The following is a 25,554-nucleotide window of genomic DNA, read 5'->3' as shown; positions in this document are numbered from 1 at the left end:
ATACCCGCGATCGTCTCACGGGGAGGAAGAACGGGGAAATGCTGATGTAAACAAGCATCTCCCCGTTCTGTCTAATGACACTGACCCTGATCACCGCTCCCTGTAATCGGGAGCGGTGATCAGTGTCGTGTCACACATAGCCCCTCCCCCCTACAGTTAGAATTGCTCCCTAGGACACACTTAACGCCTGCAGTGCCCCCTCCTGGTTAACCCCTTCACTGCCAGTCGCATTTACACAGTAATCAATGCATTTTTAATCGCACTGATCGCTGTATAAATGTGAATGGTCCCAAAATAGCGCCAGAAGTGTCCGATGTGTCCGCCATAATGTCACAGTCACGATAAAAATCGCTGATCGCTGCCATTACTAGTGAAAAAAAAAAAAACATTAATAAAAATGCCATAAATCTATCCCCTATTTTGTAGACGCTATAACTTTTGCGCAAACCAATCAATAAACGCTTATTGCGATTTTTTTACAAAAAATATGTAGAAGAATACATATCGTCCTAAACTGAGGAAAAAAAATGTTTTTTTATATTTTTTTTGTGGATATTTATTATAGCAAAAAGTAAAAAAATAATGTGTTTTTTTTTTTCAAGATTGTCGGTCTTTTTTTGTTTATAGTGCAAAAAATAAAACCCGCAGAGGTGATCAAATACCACCAAAAGAAAGCTCTATTTGTGGGGAAAAAAGGACGCAATTGTCAGTTAAAGCGACGCAGTGCCGAATCGCAAAAAGTGCTCTGGCCTTTGGCCAGCCAAATGGTCCGGGGGCTGAAGTGGTTAAGCAACTGATCAGCAGATTGCACTGTTAAAATATGCAGCACCCAGTGGCAAGCAGGGAGGAGCATGCATTTCTAAAGGGATCCCTGGAATGTGTTCTTTCATATATTCCTCTTGAAAGAAGGTTTAAACCGGGTGCTGTGATGTTTACTTCAGCTTTAATCATAGATTACTAGTCCTAACGTTTTGCTGGCAATACCAGCTTTTTTCCTCTCCTCCCCTGCTCTATCCAAAATGGAATACATTATTGGCTTTAGATATACTTTAATGCATTGTATTTTTATTTGCATTGGTATTTTTTTTTTTTAATCTGCCTAGAGTACAGCTTTAACAAAAAAATGACACAGAAACAGAAGATTTTAAATCAAGATCTCATTTTTATTGATACAATGTTGTCACAAACGTGATATGAGCGATGAATGGATCTCAGCTCTGCAGAGGGTTACAGATCAGTGACAGGATGCAGATTATTGCACCACAGAGGGGTCAGCTGTGTTCCCTGTATGTATAGACCATGTTATAAATGACATCCATGCCACTTCTCGGTATTCTACAGCAGGGGTCTCCAAACGTTTTAAACAAAGGGCCAGTTTATGGTAGTTCGGGCTTTGGGGGGGGGGCAGTCTGTGGCCAGTGTCAGTAGAAAATGTCCCGGCATCCGTGGGAGAAAACAGTCACTCATCATTGGTGTCAGTGTGAGGAATAGTGCCCCACCATTGGTGTCAGTGGGAGGAATAGTGCGCCATCATTGGTGTCAGTGGGAGGAATAGTGCCCCATCATTGGTGTCAGTGGGAGGAATAGTGCGCCATCATTGGTGTCAGTGGGAGGAATAGTGCCCCATCATTGGTGTCAGTGGGAGGAATAGTGTCCCATCATTGGTGTCAGTGGGAGGAATAGTGCGCCATCATTGGTGTCAGTGGGAGGAATAGTGCCCCATCATTGGTCTTAGTGGGAGGAATAGAGCTCCATCATTGGTGTCAGTGAGAAGAAGAGTGCCCCATTATTGGTGTCAGTCGGAAGAATGGAGCCTCATCATTAGTGTCAGTTGGAGGATTAATGTCCCAAGGGCTGGATAGAGGCAAGCCGCAGTTTGGAGACCACTGTTCTACAGTAAGCTCGGCCTTCAAAGAAAAGCATTTAGACTATTGACATGACACTTATAACATTTCTTATGAAAGATTTCAGATGTATTTATGAAAAAAAGATGAAATAGCAAGGCAAAAAATATGTTAATGTGTTATAAAATCCACAGAACAATGAAAAATTATTCTGTCCCGGTGGCAAAAGGAGTCATGTATGCAAATTACCAAAATTAATTCTTCAACTCAGATGTCTGCAAATACACTTTGCTGCCCTATCCCAGCACTGCCCTTACTGCTCCATTCTATTGCCCCAGCACTGCCCTTACTGCTCCATTCTATTGCCCCAGCACTGCCCTTACTGCTCCATTCTATTGCCCCAGCACTGCCCTTACTGCCTCATCTCACTGTTCCAATGCGGTCACTATGCCCCCTTCACTGTTTTCCTGCTGCCCTTACTTCTCTTCCTTGCCCTTATTCCTCATCATTTTCCCAGGATGGTTTGTACTCCTCCTCACTGTCCCACTTCTGCCCTCACTTCTCCTCCATATTGTCCCGGCATTGCCCCAACTCCTCCTCTTCTCATTGGCCCAACATTGTGCTCACTCCTCTTTTTCACTGTCCAACTTCTGCCCTTACTCCTCCTCCTTATTGGCCTAGTATTGTCCTTACTCCTTTTCCTCATTGGCATAGTATTGCTTTCACTCCTCCTCATTGGCACAGCATTCCTCTTACTCCTCTAACTTATTGTCCCACTGCTACTCTTACTCCTCCTTATTGCCCCAGCATTGCCCCTACTCCTCCTTATTATTGGCCCAGCCTTGCCCCTATTCCTCCTTATTGGCCCAGCATTGCCTCTACTCCTCCTTATTATTGGCCCAGCTTTGCCCCTACTCCTCCTTATTGGCCCAGCATTGCCCCTGCCCCTACCCCTCCCCTTATTGGCACAGCATTGCCCCTGCCCCTACCCCTCCCCTTATTGGCACAGCATTGCCCCTTCTCCTGCTCTTTATTGGCAATGCACTGCCCCAACTACTTCTCTCTGCCCCACCTCTACTCTCACTTCTTCTCCTTATTGGCACAGCATTGCCCTCACGCTTCTTCCTTTTTGGAACAGCATTGCCCTCACTCCTTTTCCGTATTGGCACAGCATTACCCTCACTCCTCCTCCTTATTGGCACAGCCTTGCCCTCCCTTCCCCTCCTTATTGTTCTAGTATTGCCCTCACTCCTCTCTATTGGCACAGCATTACCCTCACTCCTTATTGGCACAGCATTGACCCTTATTTGTAAAGAATTGCTTTACTCCTTCTCCTATTTGGCACAGCATTGCCCTCACATCTTATTATTCGTACAGCATTGCCATTACTCCCCTTCGCTGTCCCACTCCTACCCACACTTCTCCTTCTTAATGGCACAGCATTGCTCTCACTCCCCCCTCCTTATTGGCACAGCATCACCCTCACCCCTTCTTCCTTATTGGAACAGCATTGCCCTCACTCCTCCTCTGTATTGGCACAGCATTGCCTTAACTCCTCGTCCTTATTGGAACAGCTTTGCCCTCACTCCGCCCCTTATTGGTCTAGTATTGCCCTTACACCTCCCCCTTATTGGCACAGCGTTGCCCTCACCTCTCATTATTGGCACAGCATTGCTCTTACTCCTCCTCATTAGTACATCATTGCCCTCACTTCTCCTTATTAGTATAGCGTTGCCTTTACTCCTCCACATTGGCACAGCATTGCCTTTGCTCCGCCATATTGGCACAGCATTGCCTTTGCTCCTCCATCTTGGCACAGCATTGCCTTTGCTCCACCATCTTGGCACAGCATTGCCTTTGCTCCACCATCTTGGCATAGCATTGCCTTTGCTCCTCCATATTGGCACAGCATTGCCTTTGCTCCACCATCTTGGCACAGCATTGCCTTTGCTCCACCATCTTGGCACAGCATTGCCTTTGCTCCACCATCTTGGCACAGCATTGCCTATGCTCCTCCATATTGGCACAGCATTGCCTTTACTCCTCCATATTGGCACAGCATTGCTCTGACCCCTACTCATTATTGGCAGAGCACTGCCCTCTCTCCTCCTCGCTCTCCCATTGCTGCCCTTACTCCTCTTCCTTATTGGCACAGCATTACCTTCCTTCCTCCCCTCTCTTGGCCTAGCATTGCCCCCCACTCCTCTTTGCTGTCCCACTATGGCCCATGCCCCATGTACAGCGTCTCTCTGCCAATCTGGTTGAGTGGAGGAAGTGGAGAAGCAGTAGAACCCTGGGGCAGAATAATTATATTATATCACAGTAATTGTAACACAGAATCTGGAATAAAACAATTCTCTTCTCTCTGCGGTGTGACACTGTATGGGGGTCTGCTCTCTGATTTATATCTGGATTATGTGGAGGGGACAGAGTGCTGGTTCCAGGAAAGGGGTAGGATCGGGGGGGGGGGGGGGGGGGTAACGGTAGCTGTGGTTGTCGCTAGACCCCCTTCTCCTCCTGGGAGGCCCATAGGGCCTTCTCTAGCCATATCCAAATACCCTCTTCATCAACATCACCTCAAAAATATGTGCGCCCCCCATCTCGTTTCCTGGATGGGGGATAGACTATGCAAGGTGTGCGGTGGAGGGGGATGTGGGGGGGTGTTGAGGTGGAGAGGAAGCAAAGCTCAGGGGCCCCGCTTGATATCCTGAACTGGGGGCCCGGGGTCTATGACGTTATATACTTGGTACAGCCCCATCTTTATTACACCGCTCATTGGAGATAGGTCTGTGGCATCATCAGCTCATATAGCCCCTTCTGCAGATATCTACCAATATTCAACATCTCCATCCAAATCCTCTATTTCGCTCATACACATATCCACTAAAAAAAAAAAAAAAAAAAAAGGCTAATCTTCATATTAATGTTCCATCAATTCCTTTACACCAGCTGAAATTTCAAATCCACTCAACCATGGAAGAACCGCGCTGCCCAAAGTGACAAAATGAAACAAAACGCCCCCTTTATGCAATCTCTAGTTGTTTCATACACGCCAGCCCTGGCAGTCACGTGTTTCAGGTAATTGGGGTGTTATGGCAGCACAAAGGATTCGCCTGAAAGCAAATTATACATAGAAATTGAAATTTTTTTCAGGCTCACAAAAAAAAAAAAAAAAAAAGAGTCTCACTTCCTCAGGCAGAATAGGGATCTGACCCTCTGGCCGTGCAATTAAATAAAACTATTCGGGGAAACATGCTTTTCTTCAGATGTTTGAAGCAGTTTAACCAGCTCGGCGGGATCACAAACAAGTTTCGTCCCTTCCGAGGACTGTACAGTCACTAATACTTGTAGCAGTAAGTAACAGAAAAAAAGAGCACAAGGACACCCGCCTGATAAGCGGGGACTGCTGATGGATCACTTTTCACAAAAAAAGCTGAATGTCTGCCATACAATGAATCCATTGACCACCAAGGAAATGCATCGAGCTTGCCTTGTCCTAACAGTAAGTTTGCATCTTCTATGTTGACTCGTTGCTGGCGTTTCTTCCATGTTTTCCCAGTGCCGCCTTCTCCCCGCAGGGGCTGGATGTCACAAACAGCCACTCCCAGGCCACACCCCCGGGGCAGTAACTCTGCGTCACCCCCCACCCCGCTCGCAAGCCTCCTGCTTCCATATTCCAGAGACTATCCACTCTGGCGCTGCGGTCAGTTCAGAGGGGAGCGTTGCTTGATGAGGGCCTCTTCCAGGAAGTTGGCCATTTTCTGACAGTCGTCCTGAGGAGAGACGCAAGATAGATGTTAGGGAAAACGGGGCGACAACATTGAAGAAGAACTCAACTAAAATACGACACAATATGTGATAAAGAATTGTGCTATAGTATTGTAAAAATCTTGTGAACTTCAATAAAATTTACCCTTTAAAAAAAAAAATACGACACAATCCCGTTCCCATTTCAAAAACACTTTGGCTTTCTGTTATGCCAGGCCTGCAACTGCCAGGTACATGTGCAGGAATTCAAATTTTAGCAACTTCTCTTCTTTAGCAAGTTTTATGGATCGATTCATCTTAACCACTTGCTTACTGGGGACTTATACCCCCCTTCCTGCCCAGGCCTATTTTCAGCTTTCAGCTCTCTCACAGTTTGACAATTGCGCGGTGTGAGAGTGCTGAAAGCTGAAAACACTGTACCCAAACAACATTTTTATAATTTTTTTCCACACAAATAGATGTTTTTTTCATATTTTGTTATAACATTTTGCATTTTTCTACTTCACTGAGGTGCACTGATGAGGCGGCAATGATGGACACTGATAGGTGCACTGATGGGGCGGCACTGATGAGTGGCATTGATAGGTGGGACTGATGGAAACTGATAGGTGGCATGGAGAGGTGGCACTGATAGGTGGCACTGATTAAACGGCACTGGTGGGCACTGATTAGGAGGCACTGATGAGGCTGCACTGATGAGTGGCACCGATAGGTGGCACTGATGGAAACTGATAGGCGGCACAGAGAGGTGGCACTGATAGGCAGCACTGATGGGCACTGATAGGTGGCACTGATGGGCACTGATAGGTGGCACTATTAGGCAGCACTGATAGGCACTGGTGATGAGGCACTGATGGGTGGCACTGTTGGGCACTGATAGGTGGCACTGGTGGGTGTTGATAGGTGGTGCTGATAGGTGGCACTGATTATCAGCACATGCGGGCGCTAAGGGGACCGATTTCCCTCTAATCCCTCTAGCAGAAGCCGCACCTTTTTTTCCATTTTTTCCTTCACCCTGACAGCATGAAGAAAAATAAAAAACGATAACTGGCATTTGTTTATTTCATTGGCTGACAGCTGATCACATGGTAAAGGGCCTGCTGTGATTGGCCCTTTACCCGATCTATGATCAGCCAAGTCTCACGGAAACGCAAGAACAGGAGGACATCTATGGACGCTCTCCCGGTAATTTAAGCCCGCGATGTAGCCGTCTTTGGCTATAGCGCGGGTGGCAAGTGGTTAAACAGGAGATTTCCCGTGTGGCATCAATGAAGTGGAAGATCAGCCAGTTGGAATGCTGATCCTCCTCCCCGTAAGCTCACATGGCCAAATACCTAGGCTGGTTATGTGAGCATCACTGGAGGAAGCTAGGGCAGTGTTTTCTCCAGGAAGGGTCTTTTCTCCTCTTTTTGCTTGTTCTGGGTCCCACAGGCTCAACTACTTCTCTCTGCCTTCTAGTAGGTTCTAGAATGTAGTGGGCTGGAAGAGGCAGACCCTGACCTTGAATATTTATGGGACTCAAGCCAATCCCTGGGTAGGTGTGCCCAGAGGATGGAGAGAGAGCCCATAAATAGTCTGAGGCCTGGAGCAGTGGGGTTCTTGTCCCGAAGGAGGAGATCCCAGCCTGGAGGGGCTGCTGCCCTTCAGGGCAAGTCAGCTGAAACCTACAGAGAGTTCATCAAGGTCCCAGCTCAGGAGAAGCTGGGGGGGCCTATGTTCCTGGAAGCAGTTCAGAGTCAAGTCAATGGGGTGCATTGAGGATCCGGCCTGGAGATACCAGGTGAAGTGTCTAGCCAATATTGAACAGAATCAATCCAAGTATCTGGAGTAACAGTAAGTAGAGGCCTGGAAGTTGGATCCTAATAGTAGCAGCCTGTCCCTTAGGGGCATGCGGGCACAGCCCCCCTAATCTACATACAGGGCGCCGGATGCATGGATTCCAATGGAGAGGGTGTTTTTTTTTTAAGCACGTGATTAGAGCCAGAGGCTCTAATAGGCTTCAAAAAAGGGTGGTCTCGGGGCACAGAGCACTGCGCTCCGAGCCCACCCAGTTGCGTGACAATGGCGAATGAATATTCGCTATTTTCATACTAAATCTCCTCTCCGCCAATTAGAAGGCGGGTCACGAGACCAGTTTCCCGATTGGCCAAAACGCCAGGCGATCCTATTGGACGCCTAGGATGAGGGAGGAGGAGGAGAGAGGAGAACATGATCCCGAACCATCAGCCGCCACTGTGATCATGGATGGCTCGCCCGCAGCGGCTCAGCCATCTGACACTCGGACAGGGGAGGGCGGGGAGATCAAAATCATTCTCGGCAGGTAAGGAGGCCGTCCGTCTCGCGAAAGGGGGGTCTGTGTGTGTGTTCCTCGCATTTACTTCCCCCGGGGAGGGGGTAGGTGGAACGGCCTCACCTCCCGTGGGGGGTGGTGGCATTGGTTTGACCCTCCGAATTATCAAGCCCCAGCCGCCACTGGATCCTAGTGACTTTCTGCTAGTTGACCCCTTGTGTGACTGTTGTGCTATGTAGTGGGATTTGCCCTGCTGGGAGTCCCAGAGGTACTTGTGCCTTCTTCCAGTCTCTGAAAAGAGGGGGGGGGGATTGTCCCTGAACAGAGTAGGCAGATTAGAGACCTCCAAACAGTTTGTGCACTAAATTCTGGAGTATCCCAAAGCTTTCCCTGCACCCCATCCACATTTAACTAGCAATAAAGCCTAAAAAGACATCCACTGCTTGGTTATTGTGCTGCTGTGTCTCTGGCTGTTGTGCACTCACTTGGAAATAGAACCGGGGACAGAACTGGGGGCCTATCAGGGGTCTGCGCTACACTCCCTTCTGCTACGCTTTATTTATCTATCCCAGCATGTCTGTTAGGTTAGGTATTTGTGTATCTTTCCTCTGTTTATATCAAGGCTCCAGTAGCCTGTAGAGCGTTCAAAACCAATACTGACTTCTATTCTATTTAACCACTTGCCCTCCGGAAAGATTTAACCCCCTTTATGACCAGGCCATTTTTTTTTTTTTTTTGCTTTTTTGGCCCTGCGTTACTTTAGCTGACAATTTTGCGGTCATGCAACGCTGTAAATAAATGTAATTTGTGTCATTATTTTCCCACAATTAGAGCTTTCTTTTAGTGGTATTTGATTACCACTAGTTTTTTTTTTTTTGCGCTATAAACAAAATAATACTTACAATTTTGAAGAAAAAAAAATATATATTTTACTTTCTGCTATAAAACATATCCAGTAAAAAAAAATGTAAAAAAAATGTAAAAAATCTAAATTCCTCATAAATTTAGGCCAATATGTATTCTGCTACATATTTTTGGTAAAAAAAAAACTCCAATAAGAGTATATTGGTTTGCGCAAAAGTTGTAGCGTCTACAAACTATGGTATATATTGAAATTTAGTTTTTTTTTATACTAGTAATGGCGGCGATCAGCGACTGCAATATTGCCACGGATGGTCGGAATACTAACTGACACGTTTGGCACTTTGTGGGAACCAGTGACACTAATAATGTGATCAGTGCTAAATATATGCACTGTCACTGTACTAATGACCAGTGGCGGTTGGTGTCTTTTTTTTTTTTGGGGGGGGGGCGGCAAACAACCACCCCCCCGGTCGGTCATTCGGTGGCAACCCCCCCTATCCAGGCACTTACCCCATCGGTTGCAGGTGGACGGCCTCCTACGGGCGGCAGGTTGCGGGCTCCTATAGGCGGCAGATTGCGGGCTTCTACGGGCGGCAGGCTGCGGGCTCCTATGGGCGGCAGGTTGCGGGCTCCTATGGGCAGCGTGCAGTGGCTCCTGTGTCCTCTCTGCATCACGGCGGCTTATGCCATGCGGCTCCTCCCTCCTCCTCCTAGGCGTTCAATAGGATCGCCTGTCCTTTCAGCCAATCAGGTGACCGGTGTCAAAACCCGCTTCCTGATTGGCCGGGAGGAGGATCATTGTGACAACAGCAAATATTGATTTGCTGCTGTAACACACCTGGGTGGGCTCGGAGCGCACCCTATGTGACCCGAGCCCACCCTATTTTGAAGCCTATTAGAGCCTCTGGTGCTTCAAAAAAACAGCCCCTCCGCATTGGAATCCATGCAACGGTGTCCTGAAAGGGGCCGGACGCATGGATAGGGGAGGCGGGGATGGACGGGGGAGGGGGGGGGTTTACATTCATCTAGACTTGTTCTATAGTGTTGAAGATGTTTTGTAGTTTTTGTAGTTTCTCTAAGCCACTTATTCAATTCCATGCAGTGTCAAGAACATAGCCCAACATTTATATCTAGATAGGTTGTAAATTCATCCTGCTGTAGTTCCACAATTCCATCTTTGGTGTCAGAACACCTATCTTAAGTTCTTGACACCAAGGATGGGATCAGAGGCATAACTGAAACCTTCAGGGCGCTGATCACCGGGGCCCTTTCCATCAGTCCCAGAGCCCTTTCCACTGATCTCGGGGCCCTTTTTAAGCCCCAGTTCACACTGCTTCGACTTATCGTGCAACTTGATTTACTAAAGCTGGAGAAAGCAAAATCTGATGCAGCTCTACATAGAAACCAATAAGCTTAAAGGTTTTTATTTTTTTGGCAAAGATTAATTGAACTAGCTGAAGTTAGAAGCTGGTTGGCCACCATGCACAGCTGCACCAGATTTTGAACTCTCCAATTTTAGTAAATCAACTCCCATAAAGTCACCTGACTAGAGTTGCCACCACATCCCTTTAAACCCGAACACATATTAATTACACAGGTTCTGTGGCTGATTAAGGTGGTAATTAAACTCACTTGGTGCCTTATCTGCATTAAATTAGCCTCAGAACCCGTGTAATTCATATGTGTTCGGGTTTAAAGGGATGAGGTGGCAACCAACGCTGTATCCTGGCCTAGGCCAACAAGGACCAGGCCTAGGGCAGCACTTTGCAGGGGGGCAGCACGGAAAGAGTCCCCGCCGGCTTGTGCTACAATGTTAGTGTAGCGCCAGTCTTATGGGGCGGACTGGGCTGAGAGGCAAATTAGTCTAGCGCCCCCATAAAGCGGCCGCACTGCTTCTGGTATGCGGCCGGCCGACATTCCGCAACTGTGGAATTTTGACTGTCCTATCATCCTGGACCACAAACCTTCCTCACTGTGCTATATGTTTTCTGCTGCACCATTGGCATGGTTATATCTTCTTAGTCCTCTCCATAAAATTATCAGAAATTTGTGCTTAAAGTAGAACTATAGGCAACACTTTTTTTAAAATTTTGGATAGAATAAGGGCCCTTTCACACTGGGGCGGTTTGCAGGCGCTATTGCTCTAATAATAGCGCCTGCAAACCGACCCGAAACAGCCCTGAGGGCTTTCACACTGGAGCAGTGCGCTAGCAGGACGGGAAAAAAGTCCTGCTAGCAGCATCTTCGGAGCTGTGAAGGAGCGGAGTGTATATCGCTCCCTCACCGCTCCTGCCCATTGAAATCAATGGGACAGCGCGGCTATACCGCCGGCAAAGCACCTCTGCAGAGGCGCTTTCCGGTGGTTTTTAACCCTTTCTCGGCCGCTAGCGGGGGTAAAACCGGCCCGCTAGCGGCCGAATAGCGATGCCGCCCCCGCCCCAGTGTGAATGGGCCCTAAGGGAGGGTTATAGCCCCTGTCAGTTTATTTTTTACCATCCCTGTCCCATTGCAGAGATTTCCCTTCACTTCCTGCCCCATAGCCAAACAGGAATTGAGAGGAAATCTATGGAAATTAAGGGAATCCATTGCCCCCTGCCCCCGGGCCCTCAGAACTAGTGTCCCCACTCGAAAATTTCAGGGTGGGTGTGGCCTTGACAGGAAGGGGTGGGTCATATTTAAATTAGGGGGTGCACAAGTTTAGTCCGGCCTAGGGCAGCCAAAACCTAAATACACTACTGGTGGCAACCCTACACCTGACAAGTCAAAACACTTTCATTTCAATGGGTGCAGATTTGAGTGCCCTAGACTGCAATGTTAAATCACAAACATCTCAAAGAAGTTGCAAGGAAATTGCAAGCAAGTTGCACAACTTTGGCTTCAGTGTGAACCGAGGCCTTAAGATCCCGTAGGCCTCGGTTCCGCTACTAGATGGGATGATGTAACTAGAACAGGGGGTGGGGGGGGGGGGGGGGGGGGGCGGGGTTTACAACTCCCATCCTGTTCTTGGACAATCAGCATCTACACATTCCATGGTGATTGGAACAAGATGTTGGTGCTTCCTGTGTGGATGTAAATGTTAGGCATGTTCCTGACACTCAGAAGAAGTAGCTTTGAGAAGATACAAAATATCATCAACATTACAAAACCTCTTCAACACTACAAAACATAAACATGCATTTTTTTCAAACTATGCCCTAGCTTTCAACAACTCTAAGGATACGAGTTCTCAGCAGGGCAGTATGCTTTCAGCCACCGCACTCTGTGTATTAGGAAACATCGTAGGTGAGGAGTAGATGGAGAGGAAGCTCCATCCACACATCATCCTGGAGGAACATCTGCCTGTAGACCTTGCTTTTCATCTACTTAAAGGATTACTTCTATCAGCATAGTAGTCTGCATTCAGCTGCAAGTACTCTATGTATTAGGAAGCATCATAGATGAGGAGATGTAGAGGACGCTGTAGGACATTCGCCTGCCTAGCCTTAAGTCAGCACAGCATCCTACAGGAACATCAGCTTTTAGGCCTGTCTTTGACCTATCTAAAGGATATAAACCCTTGACAGGACAGTGTGCTCTCAATTGCCAGCACTCTGTATATTGGGAGTCATCATAGGTGTGGAGGAAATGGAGAGGACACTGTAGGGCACCCGTCTGCTCAACCTTCAATCCACACAGCATCCAGCAGGATCATCTGCTTTTAGGCCCCCGTCGTTGACCTACCTAAAGGGTATAAGCCCTTGACAGGGCAGTATGCTCTCTCAACTACCAGCACTCAGTATATTGGGAAGCATAGTAGGTGTGGATGAGATGGAGTGGATGCTGTAGAACACTCGCCTGCTTAGCCTTTAGTACACACAACATCCAGCAAAAATGTCTGCTTCTCCTTTTATTGTTATTCACATTGGAGGTCCATGCCCTTTAAACTCCTTATTTCCAGATAAAAGGATAAAATGCGGACTGTCAGCTTGGTGTCTCACTCCACGCTGTCTATATGAAGAGATACCCGCTGACAATGTGTGTGCCGCCTTCACTTGTCATACGGTATTGTCTTTGGCAAGAAGGCAAAATAAACTCCTGAGTCAAGGTTCAACAGTGTGTGGCCAGCTGCATGTTTCCAGTAATAGGGAATCATGGAAAGTGATATAGAGGCTGCCATGAAGGTTTTGGGACTAGATCCTTTGCAGTAGAGGCTGAATTAATTCTATATGGCCAGTAACCTACCTACATAACTACAGTAGCCAACACTTATGTCTTGCAGAACTGGGGTCCTCAGTTTGATTCCCACTCAGGACACTCCCTACATGGAGATTGCATGTTCTCCCCCTGCTTCTGTCGAATTCTTCTGGGTACTCCATTTTTCTCTCACACGCCATAGATATACTGCTATGTTATTTGGGTCCTCTCTAAAATGGCCCTAGTATACAGTGCCGGGACATAGTCATCCAGCGCCCAGGGCAAAGATGCCAAATTGTGCTCCCCCCCTTAGGGTTAGGGTCAAGGTGCCCCCATCCCTGCAATAAACCCAATAATGTGCTCAGGGTAGCCTCCCCTCCTGCCCCCCCCCCTTGTCCCGGCTCTGCTAGTATATATGTGTGAATGCATGTTAGATGGGGACCTTAGACTGTAAGCTGTTTGAGGGCAGGGACTGATGTGAATATGCAGTATGGAATGTGTTGCATAAATCGTTAGCGCTATTCAGGGCCGTCATAATAGCATCATGGGCCCCTGGGCAAAGTAATGCTCTGGGGCCCCTACAATGGAGACAGTGCAGGTAAACAGACAACAGACATCGAGTAGGTAGGAGGCAGACAAGCGGAGCTTCCCCTTTTGGGTGGAGCTCTGACCCCTCTACACCGCAGATATCCCCCCAGCACTCTGACCCCTCTACACCCCAGATATCCCCCCCAGCACTCTGACCCCTCTACAACCCTGATATCCCCCCCAGCACTCTGACCCCTCTAGACCCCCAGATATCCACCAGCACTCTGATCCCTCTACACCGCAGATATCCCCCCAGCACTCTGACCCCTCTACAACCCTGATATCCCCCCCAGCACTCTGACCCCTCTACACCCCAGATATCCCCCCAGCACTCTGACCCCTCTACAACCCTGATATCCCCCCCAGCACTCTGACCCCTCTACACCCCAGATATCCCCCCAGCACTCTGACCCCTCTACAACCCTGATATCCCCCCCAGCACTCTGACCCCTCTACACCCCAGATATCCCCCCAGCACTCTGACCCCTCTACAACCCTAATATCCCCCCAGCACTCTGACCCCTCTACACCCCACATATCCCCCCAGCACTCTGACCCCTCTACAACCCTGATATCCCCCCAGCACTCTGACCCCTCTACACCCCAGATATCCCCCCAGCACTCTGATCCCTCTAATACCCAGTTATCCCCCAGCACTCTGACCCCTCTACACCCCAGATATCCCCCCAGCACTCTGATCCCTCTAATACCCAGTTATCCTCCAGCACTCTGACCCCTCTACACCCCAGATATCCTCCCATCACTCTTACCCCTCTACACCCCAGATATCCTCCCATCACTCTGACCCCTCTACACCCCAGATATCCCCCCAGCACTCTGACCCCTCTACACCCCACATATCCCCCCAGCACTCTGACCCCTCTACACCCCACATATCCCCCCAGCACTCTGACCCCTCTACATCCCAGATATCCCCCCAGCACTCTGACCCCTCTACACCCCAGATATCCCCCCAGCACTCTGACCCCTCTACACCCCAGATATCCCCCCAGCACACTGACCCCTCTACACCCCAGATATCCTCCCATCACTCTGACCCCTCTACAACCCTGATATCCTCCCATCACTCTGACCCCTCTACATCCCAGATATCCCCCCAGCACTCTGACCCCTCTACACCCCAGATATCCCCCCAGCACACTGACCCCTCTACACCCCAGATATCCTCCCATCACTCTGACCCCTCTACAACCCTGATATCCTCCCATCACTCTGACCCCTCTACACCCCAGATATCCTCCCATCACTCTGACCCCTCTACATCCCAGATATCCCCCCAGCACTCTGACCCCTCTACACCCCAGATATCCCCCCAGCACTCTGACCCCTCTACACCCCAGATATCCTCCCATCACTCTGACCCCTCTACACCCCACATATCCCCCCAGCACTCTGACCCCTCTACACCCAACATATCCCCCCAGTACTCTGACCCCTCTACATCCCAGATATCCCCCCAGCACTCTGACCCCTCTACACCCCACATATTCCCCCAGCACTCTGACCCCTCTACACCCCACATATCCCCCCAGTACTCTGACCCCTCTACATCCCAGATATCCCCCCAGCACTCTGACCCCTCTACACCCCAGATATCCCCCCAGCACTCTGACCCCTCTACACCCCAGATATCCCCCCAGCACACTGACCCCTCTACAACCCTGATATCCCCCCAGCACTCTGACCCCTCTACAACCCTGATATCCCCCCAGCACTCTGACCCCTCTAGACCCCAGATATCCAACAGCACTCTGACCCCTCTACACCCCAGATATCCCCCCCCCCAGCACTCTTACCCCTCTACACCCCAGATATCCCCCCCAACACTCTGACCCCTCTACACCCCAGATATCCCCCCAGCACTCTGACCCCTCTACACCCTAGATATCCCCCCAGCATTCTGACCCCTCTACACCCCAGATATCCCCCCAGCACTGTAACCATATACCATAAGATACCCCTTGTATTGTAACTCCCTACATCCCTGATACCCCCTACACTGTGGCCTCTCTACATCCCTGATACCTCTAGCACTATAGCCACCCAAGCTACCCCAAGCATTGCTACCCCCTATACACCCCAGATCCCCCCTCAGCATTGTTTTCCCCCATACACCCTTGATATCCCCCAGCACCATTATTCCACCCATGTAGTACCCCCTTTTCCAGTGGAGATACAGTGCATGTAAACTTTTGTCTCTCTGCCCACCTCCAGCACTGCACTCACCTATACCAATCAAGCAGGCAGAAGGAGGGGCGGAGGAGGGAGCATCCCTCCGGGCATTCCAAGCCTTTAGGTGCAAACAGTGCTGGACAGCTGGGCTCACCATGACACCACCCACAATGCTACTTCCGCAGGTGGGCTCTCAGTGCTGCTGCCTCAGCAGCTCCCACTCCAGCACCTACCCCTCAGCATTCAAGTCCCAAGCATTCAAGCTGCATGGGGCGGGGTCAGAGCATCACTGGAGCTCCGGCCCCGCCCCTCCCTGCTGGCTGTGAAATAATAAGTATTGTTTTGCACAGCACGGCACACCGCTGCCAGCCTGCCTCCCCTGAGTATTCATTACTCTCAGTGCCATCATGGGGCCCCCAATTTTGGGGCAGCGTGGGCTCAAGGACCAGCTGCTTTGGGGAAAGTGCATGGGCCCCCCATGCAGCTGGGGCCCCTGGGCAGTGCCCAGGTGTGCCCTCTCATTAAGACAGCCCTGGCGCTATTTAAATACCTGAAGTAAAAGTAAATGTGATGCCTATACTGATGGAACAGAGCTGACATGTTCTCTTTACCCCTGATTTATAAAAAACTAAAACTAACCTCATGAGTACACACCTCACTTATCGGGTATTCCCCCATCGTGGGGACTTTGCCAACTTGAATTGTTTTCAAAGAGAATTTATAATTTTTTAACACCTGTTCTCTATTGTGTTCTAAACAAAAGGCTAAAAAAAAATAAAATTTTGTAATTTAAGCAAAATATATAAGTATAAATTGGAGCTTCCAGATATTTTCCATTTACACCTGCAGCCACCAGGGGGTGAGCTATAAGTAAGAACAGCAGCTTTCTGGTGACTCAGGTAACAGCTGTAAAAACTGACCTGAGAGCAACAGAGATCAGATTATAAAGACTGCTGTACATTACTTAAAAATAATTCAAACAGTGGCGGCCGGGGCTCAAACAGTGGCAGCCCCCACAGCCAGCCAGCCACCCCCCTAACCAGCCAGCCAGCCAACCACCCAACCCCCCCCCCCTGCGCTCGCTCGATCACCGCTCCCCCCCCCCCCGTCGCTCTATCGCCGCATCGCCTGCCCGTCGCCCGCCAGGCCCCCCACCAGCCCCGTACTTATCCCATCCAGGCTTTGGCGGCTTCCCCCCTGCGTCTCTTCCCAAGTCCCAGCGGTTGCTTCTCCTCCCAGCTAATCAGTACTTAGGGCAATCGGTTCTCGGGACATGCTCCCTGATTGGCTGGGAGGAGAAACAGGAAGACATTAGCGAATATTAATTCACTATTGTCACTAGTGGGCTTGGGGGCGCAGTGCTCTGCCCCCTGAGCCCAATCCTTTTGAAGCCAATTAGACTCTAATCATGTGCCTCAAAAAAAAAAAAACCCATTGGAATCCATGCGCCCAGGGCCCCACATGTAGATTAGGGGCTGGGCACATGGATTAGGGGGGCGGCGCCCCTGTGCCCCTAATGGAGCGACCGCCATGGAATTCAAATAAAGTCTGCAAAGGTTTACAGTTATCCAGGTCATGGTATTGATAGTAGCAGTACTTTTTCTCAGTGTGAACTCGGGGGAATGCAGTTCTGGCACCTCCAGCACTGAATGTATGTAATGGCAAGGGGTGCACTGCTGGGGTATGTTGGAGGGTCTTTTAATGCTGGCTGCTGGGGGATCTATTGTTGTTGGAGGGAATCTATTTTTGTGTGGCAAGCTATTGTTGCTGGTGGGGCATTTATTGTTGCTGGGGGGGTCAATTGTTGCTGAAAGAGATCTACTGTAGAAGGAGGGGATCTATTGATGCTGGCTGCTGGGAGATCTATCTTACTGCTTTTCTTGTTATTATTAACAAATTCTATACAAATTACTTAGAACCACAAAATGCTACTTGGCTCTGTATTTTCTAAAAGGGGCGCTACTGGGAGGTGGGTAGGGGGTGGAATCAAGGAACGGTGTTCAGAGGTGGGTAGGGGGTGGAATCAAGGAACGGTGTTCAGAGGTGGGTAGGGGGTGGAATCAAAGAACGGTGTTCAGAGGTGGGTAGGGGGTGGAATCAAGGAACGGTGTTCAGAGGTGGGTAGGGGGCTGAATCAAGGAACGGTGTTCAGAGGTGGGTAGGGGGTGGAATCAAGGAACGGTGTTCAGAGGTGGGTAGGGGGTGGAATCAAGGAACGGTGTTCAGAGGTGGGTAAGGGGTGGAATCAAGGAACGGTGTTCAGAGGTGGGTAGGGGGTGGAATCAAGGAACGGTGTTCAGAGGTGGGTAAGGGGTGGAATCAAGGAACGGTGTTCAGAGGTGGGTAGGGGGTGGAATCAAGGAACGGTGTTCAGAGGTGGGTAAGGGGTGGAATCAAGGAACAGTGTTCAGAGGTGGGTAGGGGGTGGAATCAAGGAACGGTGTTCAGAGGTGGGAAGGGGGCGGAATCAAGGAACGGTATTCAGAGGTGGGTAGGGGGTGGAATCAAGGAACGGTGTTCAGAGGTGGGTAGGGGGTGGAATCAAGGAACGGTGTTCAGAGGTGGGAAGGGGGCGGAATCAAGGAACGGTGTTCAGAGGTGGGTAGGGGGTGGAATCAAGGAACGGTGTTCAGAGGTGGGTAGGGGTGGAATCAAGGAACGGTGTTCAGAGGTGGGTAAGGGGTGGAATCAAGGAACAGTGTTCAGAGGTGGGTAGGGGGCGGAATCAAGGAGCAGTGTTCAAAGGTGGGTAGGGGGTGGAATCAAGGAACAGTGTTCAGAGGTGGGTAGGGGGCGGAATCAAGGAACGGTGTTCAGAGGTGGGTAGGGGGGTTGAATCAAGGAACGGTGTTCAGAGGTGGGTGGGGGGGGGGGGGCGGAATCAAGGAACGGTGTTCAGAGGTGGGTAGGGGGCGGAATCAAGGAACGATGTTCAGAGGTGGGTAGGGGGTAGAATCAAGGAACGGTGTTCAGAGGTGGGTAGGGGGCAGATTCAAGGAACGGTGTTCAGAGGTGGGTAGGGGGTGGAATCAAGGAACGGTGTTCAGAGGTGGGTAGGGGGCGGAGACAAATAGTGACTCAGAAGGGAGGAGTTCTTACACCTATTTTCTGAGAAAAAAAGCCCTGGGTAGTAGTAGTTATATAGCATTACTTAGCTGGACCTAGTATAAAGGTTAAGGTATGTTCTCGTCAATCATTTGATTTGAGGCTACTTGGATGAGTGGGGAAACATCTTCAATATTACGGACATCCAGTTCAATGTGTCTAAATACTACAAGCCAATTAATATAAAATTGCCCTGAACCATTACACTGCTACATTAAAGAACTATTGGTCATGCTGGCAGATGGGACATGCTGGAAGTCGTAGTCATGAATAAGGGCCTCTGGTTCTCCAAGACAGAGAATATAAGTTGGAATAACATACAATGACATGACGTATCTGTGCAATGGATTCTAGGAAACCTTACCTCGCTGATAAAGCCGTAATGGACGAGTTCAGAGGCCAGAGTCTGAGAGCTTTCATCTGTAGGAAGGAGGAGAGGAATTGGTCAGTTATTGGACACATGGTTGGAGACCTTGGAGACTGGTACCCTCTGTGGACAACAGACTGCCCATTGTTCTGCGTGCACAGCACCAGGCACAGTGCATGGGAAGGAAGGGGGAAGGGGGAGCAACTGAACATTAGCCTCTAAGTCTTTCCAATGCTTTTCTCTCATGACTTGGAGCAATGTTAAAGGTTGCCACCTCATCCCTTTAAACCCGAACACCTTTGAATTACACAGGTTCTGAGGCTAATTTAATGCAGATAAGGCACCAAGTGAGTTTAATTACCACCTTAATCAGCCACAGAACCTGTGTAATTAATATGTGTTCGGGTTTAAAAGGGATGAGGTGGCAACCCTACCCCTGGTTCACGAGTGCAGTCAATCTGCTCTAACACTTACCTTTTTTCTTATTCCAGAGATCTTCACTGTGTGAATGATATGGGGCCATGGCATGCAGTTTTGCTAATGACTGCAGTAAAACCAAGGAAACAACCCAGTATTATATTAATATGCCTTTACTAAAACGAATGCTACATATAGAAGCTATTGACAGTTACAGGAAAATACAAGACATACAAATATGCACACATGCACATCCTACCTATCCTTTCCTAGCAAATACACTAATCTGTATGTAAGCAGGTGCAGTTGGCTGGCCACTAGATGGCGCTGCTCCCCTTGTAGTATGGAACAGGGAAAAGTTATAAGCAAGTGATAGCGCCCCCTTTTGGAGAACTTCCTCTTTAGTGATATCATGGGTGTAGTCATTGCTCATATAAAAGGCAGAATGGGAGAAGGTTGTGTGAGTTGGGACATGGGAGCCAAACACCCCACACATCTGCACGTTAGCTATTGCAAAGGCCCTGGTGAAATAGTCCAATACCCAGAACAGCTGTAATCATCTTGTCTCACTAAACATGATTTAAGTGAAAAGAGAACATGGTCTAACTAGACTTGGAGTGGGATGCAAATAGCCTTTTAAGCTAAGCCAAGGGTTCTCTGTTGTGAGTACTAATAACCCTGGGACTTCTAGTGACACCTGGGTGAAGAATACATAGTCTAGAGGTGCAGCTGAAGCAGTCCTGTCTCTGGAACGACATGAAGGAAGCTGTGAGCTGGATGCAACAAAACTAATGGGCGAGCCAAAGCTCTCTGAGTACTGATGACCCTGGGGAATGAGAGAGTGACATTATAGAGCTGGGCTCCAACAATCGACATTAAGGGAAGATGGGTTAACAGTGATATGCAATGTGCAGCACATTTGAGTTCTGCAGACCGTCCACTATATGTGATTGGAGAAATATGCCAAGCGACACCGAATAGTATGTCTGTCATGGTCCATGGTCAGGCTCGGAGACCAGTAGCTATAGCAGTAAAAAAAACACCACCGAACAGCTGGATAGGTATATAAGCAGCCTGGTGGATGACGGGGGCTCACCCCAGGTGCGGAATCTAAGTACTAACCGGTATTTACCAGAGCTCCTTATGTTGGAGATGGGTTTTGGCGCATGTTAGTACCAGGTTTAAGTCCTCAGGATTGCCCTACTGGGTGGTAAGCAAGCCGAGGTCCAATAGCAGATATAGCAGGTAGGGATCTAGGTGAAGCATAGTCAGCATACAAGCCAAAGGTCGGTAACAAGTGGTTGCAGGTTGGGATCAAGCAAAATCATTGTCGAGGAATAAGCTAAAGGTCAAGAGGTAGCAGAGATACAGACAGCAGTAGGAGTGACAAGAGCAAAATATTGGCTGGAAAGAGCATATTAATCTGGCAAACAGGAAGTGCAAAGGCATTGCTTTAATAGGAAGTTAATAGGAGGTGGAAAGGGTTCAAGGTTCAAGAGCAAGAAGACAAAAGCTTATTTTAGGAGCTCTGAGAGGTAGCTGTCCAGCATCTCAGGTGGCTTAGCAAAAAGAGTTACCGCCAGACACAGAAGAAGAGGTCCTGGGTTCAGTTTCAGGTTCTGACAATGTGATGTAATGTGTCACTGCCATATTTGAAGAACAACAGTAAAGTGCAGAAACTATAACTTTGTATGGATATACCTTTTTTGTGAATATATAGGCTAATGGTCAGAGATGTCATGGGAAAGCTTATGGCAAGGAGTTTGTCACAATATGACAGAGGCATTGGGCTATAGCAGTGGGTTGTTCTCCTATCCAAGAAGAAACTAGGCAAGAGTGTGAGTAATTATTAATACAAAGACACTCCGCGCCAAAGTGAAGTAAATTATAATAAAAATATTAGGCTGCTCCCCTGAAAATGTGGAAGGACACTCCTAGATTTGCCAAGACCAAGAACCTATTTTCCTGCAATCCTGTTTGCTACTGAAATTGTGGACCAGCTATAACAGAAGCTTAGTGACTTGTGGTCTATCTTTATTGTATACATGCAAGGGGATCTGATTGGCCAGTTGTTGGCGCCAAATTACTCACACTCTCCTAGATTGGAAATACGTGCACAAAAGGGGGCGCTCATTTAGTGCATTACAATAATGTGTGCAAGGAAAAATAAAACAATGTGCAATCCCTAAATTTCACATTTGAATAACTATGCAAATCATTCCTAATACAGCCCTTATAATAAAGGGACTAGGCAATAATAAATATCAAAAATGTAAAAAAAAAGTAAAAAAACAGTCCCAATGATAAGTGCTTATTCAAAAAAAGCAAATGAAATAAGTGTTGCTAAATTCGTGATTGATAGTGGATCTCCCTCACCAAATCAGTAGCAAATCACCCAACGTGAGCAGATGTAAAGGCTGCTTACCAGATGTATTTGACTTCTTTAATTTGGCAGGATAATGCCTGCTCGCATATGGATACAGCTGGAGATGTGCAGGAAACCTCTTCCTCAGAATTGTGGGGCAGGACATGCAAAGATAATCAAGAAACTTCCCATAGAATAATACTGTTTATTAAAACATAAAACTAAAAACAAGAAAGCCAATGTAAGGAGCCATTTGGCTTTCTTGTTTTTAGTTTTATGTTTTAACAAACAGTATTATGCTATGGGAAGTTTCTTATTATCTTTGCATATCCTGCCCCACAATTCTGAGGAAGAGGTTTCCTGCACATCTCCAGCTGTATCCATATGCGAGCAGGCATTATCCTGCCAAAGCGGTACTTGACTTTCTTTTTAATTGAAGTCAAATACATCTGGTAAGCAGCCTTTACATCTGCTCATGTTGAGTGATTTGCTACTGATTTGGTGAAGGAGATCCACTATCAAGCACGAATTTAGCAACACTTATTTCATTTGCTTTGTTTGAATAAGCACTTATCATTGGGACTGTTTTTTTTTACTTTTTTTTTTTTTACATTTTTGATATTTATTATTGCCTAATTAATTTAAGGGCTGTATTAGGAATGATTTGCATAGTTATTCAAATGTGAAATTTAGGGATTGCACATGGTTTTATTTTTCCTTGCACACATTATTGTAATGCAATAAATGAGCACCCCCTTTTGTGCACGTATTTCCAATCTAGGAGAGTGTGAGTAATTTGGCGCCAACAACTGGCCAATCAGATCCCCTTGCATGTATACAGTACAATAAAGATAGACCACAAGTCACTAAGCTTCTGTTATAGCTGGTCCACAATTTCAGTAGCAAACAGGATTGCAGGAAAATAGGTTCTTGGTCTTGGCAGTCTCTCTCTTATAGTGTGGCTTCTTGTGTTGTTCCTTGGCTGAATCCTCCTCTTAGCTTAGTACCACAAATGTCATAGGTCAGATATGTTAAAGATCAGGCTATTGATGATTCTTATTTACAGAACTACAATTAAAATTCGTCCCAGCATTTGAGAGCTCCTCTCAGCCAATGGGAATAGCAACAAACATGTACGTTCTCGGCTAATAGCTTACATCACCCACCTATATTGCTATAGTATCTACTGTATTTCCCCACTGTATAAAGGGCAACAAAAACTAGAAACCTGTTAAGAAAACTGAACATAGTTGTTGTGGTAATATATATATATATATATATATATATATATATATATATATATATATATATACATACACACACACATACACACACACACACACACAGTATCTCACAAAAGTGAGTACACCCCCCACATTTTAGTAAATATTTTATTATATCTTTTCAGGTGACAACACTGAAGAAATGACACTTTGCTACAATGTAAAGTAGTGAGTGTACAGCTTGTATAACAGTGTAAATTTGCTGTCCCCTCAAAATAACTCAACACACAGCCATTAATGTCTAAACAGCTGACAACAAACGTGAGTACACCCCTAAATGAAAATGTCCAAATTGAACCCAATTAGCCATTTTCCCTCCCCGATGTCATGTGACTCGTTAGTGTTACAAGGTCTCAGGTGTGAATGGGGAGCAGGTGTGTTAAATTTGGTGTTATCACTCTCGCTCTCTCATACTGGTCACTGGAAGTTGAACATGGCACCTCATGGTAAAGAACTCACTGAGGATCTGAAAAAAATTATTGTTGCTCTACATAAAGATGGCCTAGGCTATAAGAAGATTGCCAAGACCCTGAAACTGAGCTGCAGCACGGTGGCCAAGACCATACAGCGGTATAACAGGACAGGTTCCACTCAGAACAGGCCTCGCCATGGTCGACCAAAGAAGTTGAGTGCACGTGCTCAGCGTCATATCCAGAGGTTGTCTTTGGGAAATAGGCGTATGAGTGCTGCCAGCATTGCTGCAGAGGTTGAAGGGATGGGGGGGTCAGCCTGTCAGTGCTCAGACCATACACCGCACACTGCATCAAATTGGTTTGCATGGCTGTTGTCCCAGAAGGAAGCCTCTTCTAAAGATGATGCACAAGAAAGCCCACAAACAGTTTGATCAGAAGAAGACAAGCAGACTAAGGACATGGATTACTGGAACCATGTCCTGTGGTCTGATGAGACCAAGATAAACATATTTGGCTCAGATGGTGTCCGGCGTGTGTTGCGGCAACCAGGTGAGGAGTACAAAGACAAGTGTGTCTTGCCTACAGTCAAGCATGGTGGTTGGAGTGTCATAGTCTGGGGCTGCATGAGTGCTACCGGCACTGGGGAGCTACAGTTTATTGAGGGAACCATGAATGCCAACATGTACTGTGACATACTGAAGCCTCTGGCTCTAATCACATACTTCAAACCCCTCCCCCCATTGGAATCCATGCATCCGGTGCCCCACATGTAGATTAGGGGGCCAGACGCATGGATGGGGGGGGGGGGGGGCGGCGCCCATGCACCCCTAATGGACGGGCTGCCACTGATTGTACAAAAAAGGTGCAGTCGTCTTTTTTTTTTTAATTTATTCATATCGGGAAATAAGTCCACAAGGACCACAGCAACAATATAATCAAGGTAACAGTAATACAAATACAAATAAAAGTACATGGACATAGGATACAGCGTGTGGGTAAGATTGATGTAGTAGCATCATTTTCCCATGTTGGTGTGTGTTGGGAAACATAATTAATGGATGATGTTCTTGGTTAGGTCTATCTATAGAGTTGTTCTTACAGGTTTCTGATGTAGGTCCCTATATCCATAAGGTTGTCTCGTGTTTCTGATTGTGGTAAGTCAGGTTACTATAGCCCTGTGGGCCCAGTTCCTTTTCTTTTTCTAAATATTTAAAAGTAAAGTGGGGTAGGGGTAGTTGGAATGTGGGCAGTGCTTTAAAGTGCAGAAAGAAAAGGGGGGGGGGGTAGTAAAGAGAAGGGGGGGGGGTTGTACAGGTGGGGAGGGGAGGAGGGAGTGGGGGGAATTCACGAACATGAATCTTTGCATCCGCTCAGTAGATGCATTTACTCTAAGTTATGTTATTTACCTGAAATTGGGGAACTGTGTAGCTGAATACGTTTTTAAGTTAACGGATCTCCTCCTCTGAGGGCTTGTCCTTCCTCTGAATATTTGAATATATTCCATAATTGCCATGTCTTGGAGTATGCCTCTTGTCTGTCTTGGCTTGTGAGGATGAGGTCTTCCATTTTGTTAATGTCATCTATTTTTTTTGAGCCATAATCAATGGTCGGCGGGTGTGGTGACTTCCAGTTAAGTGGAATACAGGCTTTGGCTGCGTCTAGTAAGTGGCGTATCACTGATTTTATTGTAGACACGTACGGGGGTGTCATTTGCATGCAGGAGGAGGTATGCTGGGTCATCCAGGACTGTATGGTCTGTAAACTTTTGTACTATCCAGCGGACCTCTCCCCAGAAGCTCTGGATCCGGGAGCAGGACCAGAAAATATGCATCAGGGTTCCTCTTTCCTTTTGGCAGTGCCAGCATAGGTCTAGGAAAGAGTTTG

At 47.7% G+C, this 25,554-nt stretch overlaps 1 protein-coding gene across 1 annotated transcript in view; it reads right to left on the bottom strand.

Moving 5' to 3' along the window:
- Positions 1–1,142: 1,142 nt before the first annotated feature.
- The window catches only part of NRBP2 (nuclear receptor binding protein 2), a 176,383-nt gene continuing 151,971 nt past the window's right edge, over positions 1,143–25,554 (bottom strand). The window contains exons 17-18 of the mRNA XM_073632374.1: positions 19,190–19,245; positions 1,143–5,617 (exon numbers count right to left, since the gene is read on the bottom strand). Of these exons, the coding sequence (XP_073488475.1) occupies positions 5,549–5,617; positions 19,190–19,245 (125 nt within the window). The 3' untranslated portion in view covers positions 1,143–5,548. The remainder of the gene's footprint in view (positions 5,618–19,189; positions 19,246–25,554) is intronic.

This window comes from Aquarana catesbeiana, linkage group LG05, assembly GCF_042186555.1.
Source record: "Aquarana catesbeiana isolate 2022-GZ linkage group LG05, ASM4218655v1, whole genome shotgun sequence".
In the NCBI taxonomy this organism is placed as follows: Eukaryota; Metazoa; Chordata; class Amphibia; order Anura; family Ranidae; genus Aquarana; species Aquarana catesbeiana.
Note: the sequence above shows the minus strand (reverse complement) of the source record. Positions and strands in the feature narration are given on the sequence as shown.